At 39.5% G+C, this 20,120-nt stretch overlaps 1 protein-coding gene and 1 long non-coding RNA gene across 3 annotated transcripts; both read left to right on the top strand.

Moving 5' to 3' along the window:
• The first annotated feature begins 1,779 nt into the window (after positions 1-1,779).
• LOC118401205 (uncharacterized) lies at positions 1,780-4,082 on the top strand. 2 transcript variants are annotated; one of them, XR_004829199.2, is made up of 5 exons: positions 1,787-1,852; positions 2,700-2,810; positions 3,218-3,341; positions 3,602-3,675; positions 3,823-4,082. It is a non-coding gene; the product is annotated as an uncharacterized LOC118401205 (long non-coding RNA). The 2 variants fall into 2 exon arrangements; XR_004829198.2 differs by lacking the exon at positions 2,700-2,810 and having other exon boundaries at positions 1,780-1,852.
• Positions 4,083-9,560: 5,478 nt separating this feature from the next.
• On the top strand, positions 9,561-15,374 carry LOC127910613 (uncharacterized). The gene is made up of 2 exons (XM_052474933.1): positions 9,561-10,588; positions 14,320-15,374. Exons 1-2 carry the CDS (start codon positions 10,532-10,534, stop codon positions 15,274-15,276), a joined length of 1,014 nt encoding a protein of 337 aa, XP_052330893.1. The 5' UTR covers positions 9,561-10,531; the 3' UTR covers positions 15,277-15,374.
• The last annotated feature ends 4,746 nt before the right edge of the window (positions 15,375-20,120 follow it).

Genomic DNA, 20,120 nt, shown 5'->3' with positions numbered 1-20,120 from the left:
GTATATAGGTCCTGGATGTCAGGAAGCTTGGCCACAGTGATGTACTGGGCCATACACACTACCCTCTGTAGCGCCTTTCGGTCAGATACTGAGCAGTTGCCTGTTCGGCCCTCATTAACTCACACAGCTTATTGCATCTTCCTCATCACATATTTCACATTCCCACCTCTCTTCCATACAGCCACATCATCAGCATACAAGGCCACACCCACTCCTTGTCCTGCCTATTATGTCATCTACAGCAGTGGTTCTCAACTGGTTTTGCCTGGGGACCCAAATTTGACAATGACAATTGAGTCACAACCCAACATTATGGACTGTCGATGATTACATTTTATAATGTTGTGTTGCAGCTACCTTCTTGGGAAGGCTTCACTTGCAAAAAAAGACTGTCTCAATTATGGTATTAAAGAAAGTCATTACACAGCCACATTAACTGAGCAAACTTTTATTATCAGTTGAAGAGAATAGGCCATTTAATTAGGTGACCAGTTCAGGAGTGGGTGTAAGAAATGATCAGACTCAGAACATGACATCATAACCAGTCCAATAATGTTAATGAACAGTAACACATACCAGTGTTTAAAATAGAAAAAACAGAAATCAGCAGAAATTCTTAATCATCAATTACAATGTCAATAGTTTCACAACCTTACATTTTTTTAAAGGTGTAAGTTTTTAACCAGTTCAATAGAATGTCATATGCATGTCAGAATGAATTAACAATAATAATTAAAATAGTGAATCATAACTTTAGTTTTCAGCTACTTTAACACAGATAGGTAGTGCTGAACGGTGGCATGATTCTGATTTCATGACAGGTGAGAACAGGATACTATCCCATTACGCTACACCAGAACTTTGGTGGTGTCATTTCCGGGAAGTGCATGCTCAGTCCGGGATCAAATGACAGCTCCACCATCAGATTTTCTTTGTTGCTTGGCAACGTGACGCTTCCCATCTCCACTCTAAAGGGGTCCCGTATCCAGTCGTCTTGTCTCTTGTTCTCCTCCGGGAAGTAGTCGCACCCTGCAACCCCACAAATGGTTTGTGGGTGAGGTAATAAATACTAGACATAACATGACAATAAGCATTTTTCAATCACAATTCTAAACATATCATGTAAAAATAAATGTCATACAGTATGAAGGATGAACATAGAAGTACATTAGATGTGCACCTAACCAAGTCTAAGAATATTAAATATTATCATGGAGTTAACTGGAATTGGAGTTGAATGTTTCTGATGACACACGCTTGAATAATTATGGCCCTTGTTCTGTCACTTTAAAGTAAATGGTGAAGATGTAAACACAGTATTGTCAGCAACGCCTTATTTATGATACATAATCTCCCTAATATGTGACAATGACCCATTAAGTTGCATGTAGACAGAATATATTAGAAAAATAAAAAATAAGAATGTAATTACATTTGTTTTAAATATATAAACAATCCTTCTAACTAACCAATATTCTCTGAAATGTGTATATATTTTAGTTTATGCTTAATTATCTGTATAATGTTCCACACATTCAAAGCATTTGTGGTTTTACTTTCTCTCCTTATATAGACTATCGAAGGGGGTATACTGTTACGGATACAGGTATCCTGTGTGTGTGTATCCTGTGTGTGCATTTCTTTTCTCTCCTCCTCACAGGTGGCAATCATCATTCCCAAATCAGTCGCTAATCAGAAGACACACCTCCTGTTTCCATTACCCTATCACATTCCCTTTCCCTTGGTTTAAAAACCCTGTCTGTTTGCTTCAGAGTGCAACCTCTCTGTCATGCAATCCCTCAGTAGTGCTCTGGTTTTGTTTTCGCAACGTCATGACACTTTGTCTCCACCTGTGAGTATTGTTATGATGGTGGGAAAAGGGGGTACTAAGACAAGTTGCCCACAGTACCTGTAGAACTACTTTGTCTAAAAACACTGAACTGGGTGGACCACCCACTGTATTTTTGGTTAATTAGCTGTATAGTAGTAGGCTAGTTTAGGGGTGTTTTTGGATATTGTTTTTTTTTCCTTGGGTCCAGCTCTGCCCCTTTTCTGCCTTTAATTTCCTGTCTGATGTCTTGATGTTGCTTCAATATAGCCACATTGTTTTCCATTCTCATGATGCCATCTATTTTGTGAAGTGCACCAGTCCCTCCTGTAGCAAAGCACCCCCACAACATGATGCTGCCACCGCCGTGTTTCACAGTTGGGATGGTGTTCTTTGGCTTGCAAGCCTCTCCCTTTTTCCTCCAAACATAACGATGGTCATTATGGCCAAACAGTTCTATTTTTGCTTCATCAGACCAGAGGACATTTCTCCAAAAAGTACGGTCTTTGTCCCCATGTGCAATTGCAAACCGTAGTCTGGCTTTTTTATGGCTGTTTTGGGGCAGTGGCTTTTTCCTTGCTGAGCGGCCTTTCAGGTTGTCGATATAGGACTGGGCTGAGCTGGACCCAAGGAAAGAAACAATAAGCACTCAAAAACACCCCTAAGCTAGACTAGCCTATTTCAACCACAGCTAACCAAAAATTGTGTTTATTTAGCAAAGTTTACCTACGGGTAATGTATGGCAACGGGTAGTGTATGCCAATGGGCGACCTGTCTGGTTACCCTTTTCCCACAAACACTCAAACACCAAAAGCAATACTCACACGTGGGGACAAAGTGACATGTATCCTAAACCACATGAGATTTACAGAGATTGCTCCAGAGAGAACAACTGACAGGGTTTTTAAACCAAGGGAAAGGAACTGTGATTGGGTAGGAGAAAAGGAGCAGGTGTCTTCTGATTGGGGAATGATTGCCATCTGTGAGTAGGGGGAGAGAAAAGAAATACACCAGGATACACACAGAATACTTGTATCTGTAACAACTGACATTTTCAGATCATATTTTGACAACTTGGACTTGGTGGGCACTGTCATCTGTGGTCTTTGTGATATGACTTTAAGCATGTTCTGATGAAACTGTCACTTAATATTTTTGTTAGTCTACAAACGCCCTACATTTATTCACTCTGTGATAGTGTTGGATCCTAAATGTTAATTTTATTGTCATCCTGTAAATGGTTCAGTGCCTCTAATTTAGGCTGTGTAGAATGGGGATTAAAGGAAATTACCACTACTAGATTATGCTGATGAGGAAAAGAGCATACAGTTTTGGCCTGTGTATTCATTTGCCTATAACTAATCAGAATTCCATTATGTTTACATAAAGAAAATACTTCAAAATGAGAAGATACTGCCATGGACAAGATTGGGTGGACATAACGTGGAAAGGAGGGGAAATAACTCACACCATGCAACAGGACAGCTTTAGCTGCGGGGTCTTTGTAATGCAGGTTTGATAGTTATATTTTCAATAATGAATGGTTAGCTGTTATGTGACAATTTTAGATCAAACTATTTTATATTTTGGTGTAGATGGCCAAGGAAGTTGCACAGAACATCCCCTCCCAAATGGATATAGAACCTTCACAAAAACACAGAGCAGCTGTGAAAAGAAATGGCTGAGGATATACTAAAAATGCCTGGTATGTAATGAAATTTAATTCAAAGTAAATGTAAATTATTTTTATGTAGTTCATGCCTATGATTTCAGAATTCAACAAAGGCAACAACTGCTCCATGTGTGCCATTGATAAAGTACCTGGCTGTTGCCCAAAGACTGACTGGGTTAGTAACTTTATTTAACATGTTTATAATCTTTTGACAACAGATGGCATGTAAGACAATTTCTGATAACACAATGGATGGCTAATTTGTCATACGGCATTGACATTTGATATGATTTGTAACGTGTTACTCTTTGTTCTGTTTTAGATTGAATGTTTTGCATGCCAACGGTGGTTCCATGTGCTGTACCTAGGGATGAATACAAATGAGTTCAATAGGTGTGAAGAACACAAACTGGAAGTGATGTCTTTGTTTAAAATGTATGCTATACCCCATCCACACTGAAGAGGCTCTGAAATGTACATCAACCAGGGATAAAGAGGAAGTTAACACTGAAATGTTTTGTACTTATTTGACGTAAAGTGTCTGACATTTTGGAAAATATTAAAGGTCTACAATTTGTTTAATTTGTCAATATTCAATTTGAATTCATTGATTATCTGGCCACCATTATTGTGGTTACATGTTCAGTATATGTATTGCCTGAACCCACTACAGCCTACCTTACTGGCTGTGCAGTTCACTCTCCATCCCTGCTTTGGACAATTAATAACATGACTCTCATACTTTGCACTTTTCCTTTATGGTTGATATTAACGATGAAGGGAGGTATTCTCTTTCTGTCCTATTGTGTACCACTGTTAAATACTGTGGCAAAATAGACTTAAGGAAAGGGAAAATAAAAGTACTCAAAACTACCAATTTATTACAGATAAATATGAAAGAAAAGGGTAAATACAACACTGGAATGAATCCCCCAATTGTCAAACTATTAATGTACAACAATATAGAAGATACAAAACTAGAGGTAATGCAGTATGGGTATATATATCCACTCACACTTCTTAGGTGTGTAATTGACATGACCAAGGAGCTATTGAAATTCTAGTTTGAAAAATAAATGTAAAATCATGTGAGATGAAAATGGACAAAGTAAAGGGTGTGCAATATGTAGACCCACTGAGTGTACATTCTGAACCTTGTTTGAGGTCAGTAGGTCACATAACCAAGGAGATATTGAAATGTAAAATCACCTGAGATGAAGTGTCAAAAGGGTGTGCAATATAGAAGGGTAGTCCGTGGACATTCTGAACCTTGGTTGAGGTTACATGACCAAGGAGCTATTTGAATGTTAAAGTCTGCACCCAATACAGCTAGCCTTCAACATATTCTTACCTCTGTTGATTTCTATCGAATTGTGTCCATTTTCTGTTTCAGAAAGATAACATATGAAACAATAGATGGTATCATCATAAAACAATGTCAATTTAGATCATACAAGGGACAAAACGTACCTTAAATTGAAAATATATTTTGTCAGTGGTTGCTTGTTAGCGCTGAGGGAACTTTATGCACTTGGCCAGATGACTCTACATCTTTGTTGCGTTCTTCACATGATTTGGCACAGTATTTGCAAATGTACACAGCATTTCCTTCTACATTGGCTGCAGTGAAATGTCTCCACACATATAGTGCCCATTGCATTTTCCTGTTAAGATTTGTGTTTTAAACAAAACACAATTCCATGTACAGATAAATAGTTAAGCAGTTAGATTAAACAACTCCTCTGTAAAATAAATGTTTTAAAATGAAACATGTATGGAAACAGGTGAATTAACACTCCTCGGTTAGCAGGCTCAAGCAAGCTAAAACCCACATTGTAGCAAAAACTAATTAGCAGAAATTAACAAGTTAGAAAATGGTTTAAACACACTGCTGTAGGCTACTATTTAACAAAAAAATAATGTATTTCATATAGAATATTCAAAACCAGTATTGTAATCAAAACTTACCAGAAAGCATGTAGTCCTTGGCTCAGACAGTATAGTAGTGTGTGCTCAATAGCATCTCATTAATGTGCAAGATCTTGAATCTGCTGTACATGTGATGGAAGGGAGAATGTACTGTACTGTGCATGCAGAGGGTTGCAATTCCATTGAATTGGGGATACTTTAACCAAAATATGCCAAAAGACCTAGAATGAATTGCCTTGTGTATCCCACAAAAAAGGTTCACTGTTATAAGCTAACGTTTTTGATGATTTTAAGCAAAATTCCCCAAATTCCAGGGCTTAACTTCCCATGGAAAAGGTCCGGGAAAATTCCTGAAATTTACCGGAACATTTCCGACCCTTTGCAACCCTAGATGCAGCCATTATTTACTATTTTGCGTGTAGAGTTACTATACGTAACATTAACCCATTTTATAAGAGATTCTCCAAAATTGAAATATTACAGGCATTTATATATAAACTCCAGTCGTACTTTATCAAAAGCCTTTTCAAAGACAGCTATGAAAATCAGGCCTGGTTTCCCAGACATTTCATAGTATTCTATTGTTTCCAGTACTTGTCTTGTATTATCTCCAATGTATCGTCCATGTAAAAAAAAACTGTCTGATTAGGAGGAATAATATCTGACAAAATCTTTTTAATTCTTTTTAATTCTAATTCTAAGTATTTAGCTGGAAATTTTGCATCACAACACTGAAGTGTAAGAGGCCTCCAATTGTTTTAATGGACTGGATCTTTATATGTACCACGTGGATCCTGTTTCAGTAATAATGAAATCAGACCTTGTTGAGTGTACAATAATCTACCATTTTTTTAGGAGTGGTTAGAACATGCTAATAACGGTCCTCTGAGTATATAAAAAAAGTTTGGTATACCTCCACTGGTATACCAAACAGTTTTCCCAGATTTAAAGGCTTTAATTGCATCAAGAAGTTCCTTCTCTGTAATTTGGCCGTCACATGACTCTTTCTGTACAGATGTTAATTTTACATTATTAATACGGAGGGGGGATTATACAATTAGCTTCGGGTAGTGGAGATGGAGGAGACTGACACGAAAACATATGCTTAAAGTACTTTACTTCCTCTTTCAAAATATTGTTTGGTGAATTATGAATGACTCCATCATTTGTAACAAATTTCTGTAAAAAAAATGTTGGTAGCATTTCTATGTTGAAGATTGAAAAATAATTTGGTGTGTTTTCCCCAATATTCCTTCCAGTTCGCTTCATTTAAAATATATATATTACACTGGATCTTTCTTGAATAAGTTCCTCCATTTATTTTTGTTTTTCCTCTAAGTTACTCTGAGCCTCTATGGTACAGTTTTTATTGCTATCTATCTGTACTGTTAGTCCTTCAATTTCCTTTGTTAATTTGGATTCGACCTAAATTGCTTTTGTTTTATAGAGGAGTACTGAATTGCATGGCCTCTAAAGGCACATTTAAAAGTGGCCCATACAATAAGGGGATCTCCCTATGTTATGTCGGAAAAAGTCAGTTATAAATTATTCTGTCCTAGTTAAAAACAAGTTATCATCCAGTAGGCTTTGATCAAATTTCCAATATCCTCGCCTACGTGTAAATTCTGTAAGAGTAATATATATATGATGCCAATTATGTGATGATCCGACTGCATTCTGTCCCCTATCAACACTTTTAAAACTTTTGGTGCCAGAGAGAATGACATAAGAAAGTAATCAAGACGACTAGCTTGCTTAAGCCTCCGCCATGTATATCTAACTAGGTCAGGGTATTTAAGCCTCCATATATCCACTAATTCCAATATATCAATGACATTCATGATTTCCTTAAGTGCCTGAGGGTGATACTGTAGCTATGCTTAGTCTAATACAGTGAAAACCAGAAAATTACCAAAAAAGATTTAGTTCGGTCAACGTAACCTAAATAGGATGTGAAGGTCTATGGTTCTGATTTCTGTGTGCGTGTGCATGCAAGTAGAAAAAACATGGGAGCACTGTTGAACTTTGTAAAGGTGATGAAATCCTACTAACCATCAAAACTATTAAACTCTCTGATGCAGGGACTTACACCCTCGGACTACAAAGGACCAGGACAGACACAATGGGTGTGTTTTCTATTAAGGTGCTGCCAAAACCACAGAGGTCCCAGACGAACTAGAGCCAGACACACTCCTCTACCACACCTGGACCGAACCTGCCACCTACCACCACTGTGTCAAATCTCATTCAGGTAATTAACATTAGAGACTATTCAGCTATTGATCAATTAGGCACTGAGACTGGTTTTGATGGTAGGGACAATTTGTGGCTGTCTTATATGAGTTATACAGCTAAGACCCTGAAAAGAAAGGACTGCATTATTTGTAGTCATGCTAGACCTTTTCTGGCTACACACCCATTTGCTATAGGAGAAGGAGAGGGGTGGTTGTGTATTCTGAGAAGTTTTTACCAGATTAAGCCCAATTCAACCCTCTGTTCCTCTTTGAGCCTTGTGTTTCCTACAGTACCTCCTCATCGGGCCCCTTGGGGTGTTAAGGCATATGGGGGCAATTACAGTTGCATCATGGGTACAGGTAATGGCATTGATTATGGGAGATTGCCTGAAGCTGATTGCAGTAGAAACATAACCATTAATGCCACTTGGCCAGTTGCAGGCCTAAACCAAACTTGTGGTCTGGCTGATGTGTGGTGGATATGTGGACCCAAAAGAGTGCTGAGACCCAGACAGAATAGACAGATGCCAGACAGAATAGACTTGCTTTGGATATGCTTCTTGCCAGTCAGGGGGGTGTCTGCAAGATGTTTGGTGAACAATGTTGCACATATATTCCTAATAACACCAGTCCAGATGGTAGTATATCTAAGGCCCTTAATGGGCTTGATGCACTATCTGCTGAGATGAGGACCATGGCGGGGGTGGAGGAGTCTGGACTGTTCTCTTGGTTGGGAGCCTGGTTTGGTAAGTACACTGGTATGGTGGTTATTGGATTTCTGACCCTAATTCTTGTGTTTTTATTATTGATGTGTTGTGCTGCTTGCATCATACCGTGTTTTAAGAAGTCTGTTACAGATGTGGTGAAGGCTTCAGGCATGATGCCTTTGCTTGATGCTCCAGTTGGAGATGCTGATACTGAAGCATGCTTTCAGGGGAGGATGGGACTGACTGAGGATGACCCATGGTATGCTGTGGTTGAGGTAGTAGAATATATATTACACCACCACAGTTCCTTGTTTTACATTTTTTATGATGTTTTCTTTCCAGTATGTTTGTTCTCCCTGTTGTGAAGGTTTGGAGTCCCTGGGTGGCATGAATCCCAACTGGTGCAGGATAGGAGTAGCTGAGAGGACCAGATGGTTTATAATAATGCTTTGCTCTGCTTTACTCTGTTTTCCATGACCAAAGTTTTATCCTACATCTTACATGTCAATAAACAATAAAGTCTTATCCTGTTTTTGTCAAAAGGGGGAGACAAAAGCATATATCACTTGATTTTGATTTTTTCTTGGTTGATTTTTCTTTTCTGTTTTTCTGTAATTTAAAAAAATTAAATAATAATAATAATAATAATAATGTTTTATTAATAATAAACGTTTTATTATTTTCATGAAATGCTATTAACATATTACTATGTTGGGACCGCTGAAATAAAGGATAATGAGTGACACCCTAACGGGTGTCAAAAGGGGGACTTAAATTTAACACCATTTTCTTTTATTCTGTTTTTAAATGAGCTGTTGTTCTCTTTTGACATGAGGGTTGTAAGTTCCTAGGTGGCTGGTAGCCAATCTAGTACATAGTGGGATCGAATGGAGGACATGAAGGTATTTTAAACTTTGTAACTGTTATATGATTCATTGCTGAATTTTTGTTCACACCCCTGGGGGTGTGAAAAAGGGGGATTGTTGGATCCTGTGTTCTACAATATATCCATTACCATATATATGATTGAAAATTATCTGCTGTTGGCTTGTGTGGATGTATGTATGTGTTATGCAACATAACTGACTTGAAACATTGTTAACAGTTTCAGGGCCATGGGCCTTTCTCATGATGGAAAAATACAGAGTAGCATGGGGTGTTGCGAGAACAAGCGGTCTTTTGTTAGATAACAGGAGCCAGGTGCGAGATAACCGTATGGAGCATGAGCGCATGGTTGTTCTTCACAGCAACAGTTACATCTATCAACAGAAGCGCCAAGAGGCGGTGACCCGCCTGAGCGCCTGCAATAGGCTGAGCAAGTTTAAACCACGCCCAGCCTCTACTGTGATAGGCCAACAGACGGGTTGGAACTGTCTATCACAGTATAAAGAATACTGTTTACATACATCTTGTCAGTTCTCTGTTCTGCCCTGCGTGGTATTACAGTGACCCGCATATACGAAAGTTGCATTTGCCATTTATTACTTAGCTAATAAAAAATACATAGTATAAAATCGGTGACTCATTGTCATATTTATCCTGATACCAGATTTGAATTTACGCAACCCTAACAAAGGCTTGAAAAAGACTGTGGAGTTTGCATGTGGTGAAATTAAGGATGTGAAAACGAGAGTGGCAAAAATTGAAAAAAATTTGGAACGGGTGGAAAATAATAATAATGTCTACCATAGACGTCTCACTGATCTGGAACAATAACACAAGAAAATGGAACCTGAGACTCTACGGCTTGCCAGAAGTGGAGAATGAAGATGTATGAGGAGAGGCTATCCGTATCTGCCAAGAAGTTTTGCCTGCAGAGAAGAACAAAGTTGGTGATACCATCAACGTTGTGCATCGCCTCGGCAAGAAGCAACAGCAAAACGATTCAAGACCCAGGGGTATCATCATCCTATTCACTACCAGATTCTACAGGGATGCTGTCTGGAAAGCTGCTAGGAAGAACGCCTTCCTTCAGAGCCATGGTCTGCGTTTCGCCGAGCATCTCAGCCCGGAAGACATAGAAAGAAGAAACAAGTTGTGGCCAACGATCAAGATAGCACGAAGTGAGGGGAAGGATGCTTACTTCGTCGGAGGACGAGGTTTCATCAACGGTTCAGAAATCCATATTCCTCCCTAAAATCTCACCAGAAGGAACAGGTTGATGGTTTCAGCCATGGTATTCTCATTTTCCTTATGTGGTTTACCTAACAAGCATCAGGTGACTATTTTACAGGAATACTCAGGTATTTCAATATATTAGTTTGTTCTTGTATGACCAGAAGACCTGTTTTGTTTACAAATTTACGAAGATTGAAAGCTGAATTTATGTTTTATGTATACAGTAACTAAGATACTGTTTTAAATGGCATACAGATCTGCTCTGACTTTACACGGTTATTGTTCTATTTAGTTATTAATACTTATTTCCAAAAAAGGTCTTAGGAACGTTTATATGTAAAACATTTTGTTATTCAATTATTTTATGATCAGTTTTCATATGTACTTAAAATAGTAGGTACCTTTTTATTTAAATTATTATTTGTTGTTTTATTTCTCAGAATAGTTCCTGATTACACTAAAGAGGGTTTTTAGTCTCTCTTACTACAAGAACCCTTGGTTTGGTCTTGAACATAATTTCCAATTGAGTTGAATTTCAAAGCCAGATAACGTCTAGCTCAAAGGTTATGGAATAAGCTATTTTCACTTTAAATTGACTTAAATGGTGCAGATCTCGGTTCCTTATCGTTTACGTTCACTGCTCCTACGTTTTTGACTCATCCTACTACAGTTTATACTTTTATATAATCTTTGTTGTTTTGTCTTTGTCTATATTATCTCTTAATGATATGGGGTTACGAAACAGTGTGAAGCGCAAGGCCTTATTTTTATTTGCTAAACAATTTCGAACAGATTTTTGCTTTTTTCAAAAGTCTCACTCAATTTTGGCTGATGCCAACTTCTGGAGGTCACAGTGGGTCAACGATATTTGGCTTTCCCATGGATCTGAACGCTCCGCTGGTGTCACTACGTAGAAAAATACCTTTGGTGGTAATATTCTACACTCGGAATGTGACCCCTTTGGTCACTATATTTGTCTTGTGATCAGTTACAATGACATTACACTCATTACTGTAAACTTCTACGGGTACAACACCAAACATGATAATGATGAGTTGCTTGAATCTATAGAGAAACATATACTTCATTGGTTATCTAAATTTCCCAATTCGTTATTATTGATAGGAGGGGACTTTAACGTTACAATAGATAATTCAACTGATAGATGGCCCCCAGGTAGGCCAACCAATCAGAATTTGGGGTTAATACTTTTTATGTTAAAGTTTGATCTTAATGATATATGGAGAGAGAGGATTCCGGCCGAAAGATCATTCACTTGGAGTAACAAAACAGGTTCCAGACAATCCAGAATAGATTTTTGGCTTATATCCAAATGTATTGATAGTGAGTGTGTTACTACAAATATTTGTACTACTCCCCTCACAGACCATAGGGCTATTTACATTGATATCAAAATATTTACCCCTGAAACTAACCTTGGCAGAGCATCCTACTGGAAGCTAAATAGCTCATTATTAAATAATGATATAGTTACATTTGAGGTTAAAGATCTGATCTCACACTTTTGGGAAAGGGCTTGTGAAGAAAAATCCTTTTGCAAGAACTGGGAGCTCTTTAAATTTGAGGTGTCCAAATATCTTAGAAAATATGGTAGTAATCTTGCTAAGAACAGAAGAGCTGAGGAGGAAAAGGTGATCATTAAGATAACTTCCCTTTCTCAGAGGTCCCCAGCTGACCTCTTGGGGGAGGAGAAGATGGAACTAATTGAGTTACAAAATAAACTGGATAATATATATAAATTAAAAGCAGAAGGAGCCTTTATTAGATCTAGGAAAAAATGGATTGAGGAGGGAGAACAGAATTCATCCTATTTCTTTAGACTTGAGAAATTTCACTCTAAAAATAACACTATCCATAAGTTAAACATTGATGTTGTTATTACAGATGAGCCAAAAATTAATCGCTAAATACTGCAGCAATTTTTACAGAAAATTGTATAGTTCTACGGATTGTCAGGAATCCACAGATATGTTTTTTAACTCACTGAATAATGTTCACTCTATCAGTGATATATAATCTAAACAGTGTGATGAACCCATCAAAGTTGAAGAGATTATAGAGTCTATCAAACATCTAAAGAACAATAAATCACCAGGTATTGATGGAATTACATCAGAATTTGACAAATTATTTTCTGAACAAGTAGCCCCCTTCCTATTTGAAGTCTTTTTAGAGAGTATGAAAAACAATGTTCTCCCTCCTACAATGAGTCAGGCGTTAATAACACTGATACCTAAACCCAAAAAGAAGTGCTGCTCATCGATAACTGGCGTCCAATTTGTCTTCTTAATAATGACTATAAGATATTAGCCTCACTACTTGCAAAAATAATTAAAGAAGTCCTGGATGCAATCATTGATGAAACACAGTCTGGCTTCATGAGGAACAGACATATTTCTAACAATGTCAGACTAGTATTAGACATACTTGACTACTCAGACCTAATAACTGAGGATAGCTTCATATTATTTTTAGATTTTTATAAAGCATTTGACACAGTAGAGCATCAGTTTCTCTTCCACTCCCTTGAGAGACTTGGCTTTGGGGATTTTTTCTGTAAGGCTATTAAGACTCTCTATGCAAATGGTAACAGCTCTATCAAATTGAAATATGGCACCTCACCTAGATTTGAGTTAAAGAGAGGAATTAGGCAAGGTTGTCCCATCTCTCCGTACCTGTTTTTATTAATCACCCAACTTCTTGCAAATTCTTTAAATAATAGTCCTGTACAAGGTATTTCCATAGCTGGTAAGGAAATTATTATAAGCCAGCTGGCTGACGATACTACACTTTTTCTGAAAGACGCGAACCAAATTCCCATATCGATCAATGTGATACAATCCTTTTCCAAAGCGTCTGGTCTATATCTTAACATTAATAAATGTGAAATCATAGCTGTCAAAGATTGTGTGACACCTTCATATTATGGTATTCCAGTAAAAGAAGAACTTACATATTTAGGCATAACCATTACAAAGGATCAGAAGTCTAGAGGCTTACTAAATTTTAACCCTCTTATTAAAAAAACCCAGAAGAAACTAAATCAATGGCTACAGAGGGACTTCTCTTTAAAAGGTAATTAATAACCAAGGCTGAAGGTATCTCTAGACTAACATATGGTGCTCTATCATTATATCTTGACCGTAAAATAAGCAAGGAGATAGACCAGATGCTTTTCAACTTTCTTTGGAGAAACCGTACCCATTACATTAGGAAAACTGTTGTAATGAACATTTGAGAGAATGGTGGACTGAATTTTCTGGACTTTACTACTTTAAATAATACTTTTAAGATCAATTGGATAAAACAATTCCTAAGAAGACCCACTTCTATCTGGAATTTTATTCCTCATCATGTCTTCTCTACTTTTGGTGGCCTTAACTTCATGTTGTTTTGCAATTATAATATTGACAAAGTTCTAGTGAAACTTTCTGCTTTTCACCGGCAGGTTTTCTTGTCATGGTCCTTAATTTATAAACACAATTTTTCTCCACACAGATATTATATATGGAATAATCGGGATATATTGTATAAAAATACCTCTCTGTTTTTAGAATATTGGTTCCGAAATAATATCCTATTGGTGAGGCAACTGGTAAATGCAGAGGGTCTTTTACTCAGTTATAAATCATACGTCATTTCCGGTCACAACTTGCAGGCTTGTTTTCGAATTGCTGTGCGTTTTGTTGCCAACCTATTTTGCTACCTGACAACTTTACGGGTTTCACTTTTTAATTACCGTTCATATATTTATTTATTTTTTCCTCAACTTTTTCACTCCGGACGCTTTATCTGGACACGATTCGTCAGGACCTCCAACAGCCGAAGCTAAGTAGTAACATTAACATGATGCCTTCTAATTGCAGCCGCTGTGCTCGCCTTACGGCGAGGATAGCTGTACTGCAAGCCCAGCTTCAGACGCAATCGTTAGGCAAGGGTAATTTCAGTGTAGGAAAGGATGAAACAGCGTCTGTGCCACCAGTAAGTACAGATAGTAGTATAAATCCCCTGGCACAGTCCCCGCAGCCGGACAACTTTCTCACGGTTTCTGGAAGGAAATGCTGTAGGAACGCTCAACCGGTGTCGCTCATTCAGCAGACAGAAACTTTCAACCGGTTTTCCCCATTAAGCAGCGGGTCGGAGTCAGAGACCGAGTCTTCTCTGGTCTCTACTCCTCCCGTTACAAGGTCTGAGACGCCGAAGCTTCCCACCATTAGCTCTGACAAATTGAAAACTCTAGTCATTGGCGACTCCATTACCCGCAGTATTAGACTTAAAGCGAATCATCCAGCGATCATACACTGTTTACCAGGGGGCAGGGCTACCGACGTTAAGGCTAATCTGAAGATGGTGCTGGCTAAAGCTAAAACTGGCGAGTGTAGAGAGTATAGAGATATTGTTATCCACGTCGGCACCAACGATGTTAGGATGAAACAGTCAGAGATCACCAAGCGCAACATAGCTTCTGCGTGCATATCAGCTAGAAAGATGTGTCGGCATCGAGTAATTGTCTCTGGCCCCCTCCCAGTTAGGGGGAGTGATGAGCTCTACAGCAGAGTCTCACAACTCAATCGCTGGTTGAAAACTGTTTTCTGCCCCTCCCAAAAGATAGAATTTGTAGATAATTGGCCCTCTTTCTGGGACTCACCCACAAACAGGACCAAGCCTGACCTGCTGAGGAGTGACGGACTCCATCCTAGCTGGAGGGGTGCTCTCATCTTATCTGCCAACATAGACAGGGCTCTAACTCCTCTAGCTCCACAATGAAATAGGGTGCAGGCCAGGCAGCAGGCTATTAGCCAGCCTGCCAGCATAGTGGAGTCTGCCACTAGCATAGTCAGTGTAGTCAGCTCAGCTATCACCATTGAGACCGTGTCTGTGCCTCGACCTAGGTTGGGCAAAACTAAACATGGCGGTGTTCGCCTTAGCAATCTCACTAGGATAAAGACCACCTCCATTCCTGTCATTACTGAAAGAGATCATGATACCTCACATCTCAAAATAGGGCTACTTAATGTTAGATCCCTTACTTCAAAGGCAATTATAGTCAATGAACTAATCACTGATCATAATCTTGATGTGATTGGCCTGACTGAAACATGGCTTAAGCCTGATGAATTTACTGTGTTAAATGAGGCCTCACCTCCTGGCTACACTAGTGACCATATCCCCGTGCATCCCGCAAAGGCGGAGGTGTTGCTAACATTTACGATAGCAAATTTCAATTTACAAAAAAAAAAATGACGTTTTCGTCTTTTGAGCTTCTAGTCATGAAATCTATGCAGCCTACTCAATCACTTTTTATAGCTACTGTTTACAGGCCTCCTGGGCCATATACAGCGTTTCTCACTGAGTTCCCTGAATTCCTATCAGACCTTGTAGTCATTGCAGATAATATTCTAATCTTTGGTGACTTTAATATTCACATGGAAAAGTCCACAGACCCACTCCAAAAGGCTTTTGGAGCCATCATCGACTCAGTGGGTTTTGTCCAACATGTCTCTGGACCCACTCACTGTCACAGTCATACGCTGGACCTAGTTTTGTCCCATGGAATAAATGTTGTGGATCTTAATGTTTTTCCTCATAATCCTGGACTATCGGACCACCATTTTATTACGTTTGCAATTGCAACAAATAATCTGCTCAGACCCCAACCAAGGAACATCAAAAGTCGTGCTATAAATTCACAGACAACACAAAGATTCCTTGATGCCCTTCCAGACTCCCTCTGCCTACCCAAGGACGCCAGAGGACAAAAATCCGTTAACCACCTAACTGAGGATCTCAATTTAACCTTGCGCAATACCCTAGATGCAGTTGCACCCCTAAAAACTAAAAAAATGTCTCATAAGAAACTAGCTCCCTGGTACACAGAAAATACCCGAGCTCTGAAGCAAGCTTCCAGAAAATTGGAACGGAAATGGCGCCACACCAAACTGGAAGTCTTCCGACTAGCTTGGAAGGACGGTACCGTGCAGTACCGAAGAGCCCTTACTGCTGCTCGATCGTCCTATTTTTCTAACTTAATTGAGGAAAATAAGAACAATCCGAAATTCCTTTTTGATACTGTGGCAAAGCTAACTAAAAAGCAGCATTCCCCAAGAGAGGATGACTTTCACTTTAGCAGTGATAAATTCATGAACTTCTTTGAGGAAAAGATTATGATTATTAGAAAGCAAATTACGGACTCCTCTTTAAACCTGCGTATTCCTCCAAACCTCAGTTGTCCTGAGTCTGCACAACTCTGCCAGGACCTAGGATCAAGAGAGACGCTCAAGTGTTTTAGTACTATATCTCTTGACACAATGATGAAAATAATCATGGCCTCTAAACCTTCAAGCTGTATACTGGACCCTATTCCAACTAAACTACTGAAAGAGCTGCTTCCTGTGCTTGGCCCTCCTATGTTGAACATAATAAACGGCTCTCTATCCACTGGATGTGTACCAAACTCACTAAAAGTGGCAGTAATAAAGCCTCTCTTGAAAAAGCCAAACCTTGACCCAGAAAATATAAAAAACTATCGGCCTATATCGAATCTTCCATTCCTCTCAAAGATTTTAGAGAAGGCTGTTGCGCAGCAACTAACTGCCTTCCTGAAGACAAACAATGTATACGAAATGCTTCAGTCTGGTTTTAGACCCCATCATAGCACTGAGACGGCACTTGTGAAGGTGGTAAATGACATTTTAATGGCATCGGACCGAGGCTCTGCATCTGTCCTCGTGCTCCTAGACCTTAGTGCTGCTTTTGATACCATCGATCACCACATTCTTTTGGAGAGATTGGAAACCCAAATTGGTCTACACGGACATGTTCTGGCCTGGTTTAGGTCTTATCTGTCGGAAAGATATCAGTTTGTCTCTGTGAATGGTTTGTCCTCTGACAAATCAACTGTACATTTCGGTGTTCCTCAAGGTTCTGTTTTAGGACCACTATTGTTTTCACTATATATTTTACCTCTTGGGGATGTTATTCGAAAACATAATGTAAACTTTCACTGCTATGCGGATGACACACAGCTGTACATTTCAATGAAACATGGTGAAGCCCCAAAATTGCCCTCGCTAGAAACATGTGTTTCAGACATAAGGAAGTGGATGGCTGCAAACTTTCTACTATTAAACTCAGACAAAACAGAGATGCTTGTTCTAGGTCCCAAGAAACAAAGAGATCTTCTGTTGAATCTGACAATTAATCTTAATGGTTGTACAGTCGTCTCAAATAAAACTGTGAAGGACCTCGGCGTTACTCTGGACCCTGATCTCTCTTTTGAAGAACATATCAAGACCATTTCGAGGACAGCTTTTTTCCATCTACGTAACATTGCAAAAATCAGAAACTTTCTGTCCAAAAATGATGCAGAAAAATTAATCCATGCTTTTGTCACTTCTAGGTTAGACTACTGCAATGCTCTATTTTCCGGCTACCCAGATAAAGCACTAAATAAACTTCAGTTAGTGCTAAATACGGCTGCTAGAATCCTGACTAGAACCAAAAAATTTGATCATATTACTCCAGTGCTAGCCTCTCTACACTGGCTTCCTGTCAAAGCAAGGGCTGATTTCAAGGTTTTACTGCTAACCTACAAAGCATTACATGGGCTTGCTCCTACCTACCTCTCTGATTTGGTCCTGCCGTACATACCTACACGTACGCTACGGTCACAAGACGCAGGCCTCCTAATTGTCCCTAGAATTTCTAAGCAAACAGCTGGAGGCAGGGCTTTCTCCTATAGAGCTCCATTTTTATGGAACGGTCTGCCTACCCATGTCAGAGACGCAAACTCGGTCTCAACCTTTAAGTCTTTACTGAAGACTCATCTCTTCAGTGGGTCATATGATTGAGTGTAGTCTGGCCCAGGAGTGGGAAGGTGAACGGAAAGGCTCTGGAGCAACGAACCACCCTTGCTGTCTCTGCCTGGCCGGTTCCCCTCTTTCCACTGGGATTCTCTGCCTCTACCCTGTTACGGGGGCTGAGTCACTGGCTTGCTGGGGCTCTCTCGTGCCGTCCCTGGGGGGGGGGGTGCGTCACCTGGGTGGGTTGATTCACTGTTGTGGTCGGCCTGTCTGGGTTGCCCCCCCCCCCCCTTGGGTTGTACCGTGGTTGGAGATCTTTGTGGGCTATACTCGGCCTTGTCTCAGGATGGTAAGTTGGTGGTTGAAGATATCCCTCTAGTGGTGTGGGGGATGTGCTTTGGCAAAGTGGGTGGGGTTATATCCTTCCTGTTTGGCCCTGTCCGGGGGTGTCCTCGGATGGGGCCACAGTGTCTCCTGACCCCTCCTGTCTCAGCCTCCAGTATTTATGCTGCAGTAGTTTATGTGTCGGGGGGCTAGGGTCAGTTTGTTATATCTGGAGTACTTCTCCTGTCCTATTCGGTGTCCTGTGTGAATCTAAGTGTGCGTTCTCTAATTCTCTCCTTCTCTCTTTCTTTCTCTCTCTCGGAGGACCTGAGCCCTAGGACCATGTCCCAGGACTACCTGACATGAGGACTCCTTGCTGTCCCCAGTCCACCTGGCCATGCTCCTGCTCCAGTTTCAACTGACCTGAGCCCTAGGACCGTGCCCCAGGACTACCTGACATGAAGGCTCCTTGCTGTCCCCAGTCCACCTGACTGTGCTGCTGCTCCAGTTTCAACTGTTCTGCCTTATTATTATTCGACCATGCTGGTCATTTATGAACATTTGAACATCTTGGTCATGTTCTGTTATAATCTCTACCCGGCACAGCCAGAAGAGGACTGGCCACCCCACATAGCCCGGTTCCTCTCTAGGTTTCTTCCTAGGTTTTGGCCTTTCTAGGGAGTTTTTCCTAGCCACCGTGCATTTACACCTGCATTGTTTGCTGTTTGGGGTTTTAGGCTGGGTTTCTGTACAGCACTTTGAGATATCAGCTGATGTACGAAGGGCTATATAAATAAATTTGATTTGATTTGATAAAGAATTCTTATCACTTTACAAGGTCCCTGTAACACCTAAAGATTTTGCAATTGTTTTAGATGCCATTCCCTCAGGTGTTGCTATGTTATTCAGGAACATGTCAAGACCTGACCCTCAGAGCCTACCTTCTGTTGACCCTGTTGACTCATCAGTAGGAAAGATTTGTTTCTCTTTTGGTCCATTCAACAACAGAGCGATACGATCCTTGTTTCAGCAGGATGTTGTATCTATACCTTATGTCATGCCTTATTGGAATGGATTTATTGATAATATCTGTTGGAAAAAGGTTTGGATGTTGCCACACACATACCTACTTGTTAACAAAATTAAGGAAGTTTCCTTTAAAATTATTCATAAATATTATCCTGCCAACCACTACATGAAGAAGTTTAAGGAAAACATCAACTCAAATGGCTCCTTTTGTAATGACCACCCAGAAACAGTTTTGCATCTTTTTTTTTGGCATTGTATGCATGTAAGAAAACTGTGGCAAGACATCAGTGTGTTTATAATTGAACACATTTATGAAGACACTATTGTGGAGAGATGTACTTTTTGGATTATTTTCATATAATAGAAATAAGCGTAATCATTTTTACGTAATTAATTTCATTATTCTTTTGGACAAATTTCATATACACAAATGTAAATTTACAAACAGAAAACTAC

Source organism: Oncorhynchus keta, chromosome 22 (assembly GCF_023373465.1).
Source record: "Oncorhynchus keta strain PuntledgeMale-10-30-2019 chromosome 22, Oket_V2, whole genome shotgun sequence".
Taxonomy (NCBI): Eukaryota; Metazoa; Chordata; class Actinopteri; order Salmoniformes; family Salmonidae; genus Oncorhynchus; species Oncorhynchus keta.
The sequence above is the reverse complement of the archived record's forward strand: the minus strand, read 5'-3'. Positions and strand labels throughout refer to the sequence as shown.

Excerpts from the sequence above, each read along its gene's own strand:
- LOC127910613 (XM_052474933.1), top strand. The coding sequence starts at position 10,532 with ATGGTTTCAGCCATGGTATTCTCATTTTCCTTATGTGGTTTACCTAAC. Across the intron at positions 10,589-14,319 it reads GTTTACCTAACAAGCATCAG|GACCTCCAACAGCCGAAGCT; the intron begins GTGACTATTTTA and ends ACGATTCGTCAG.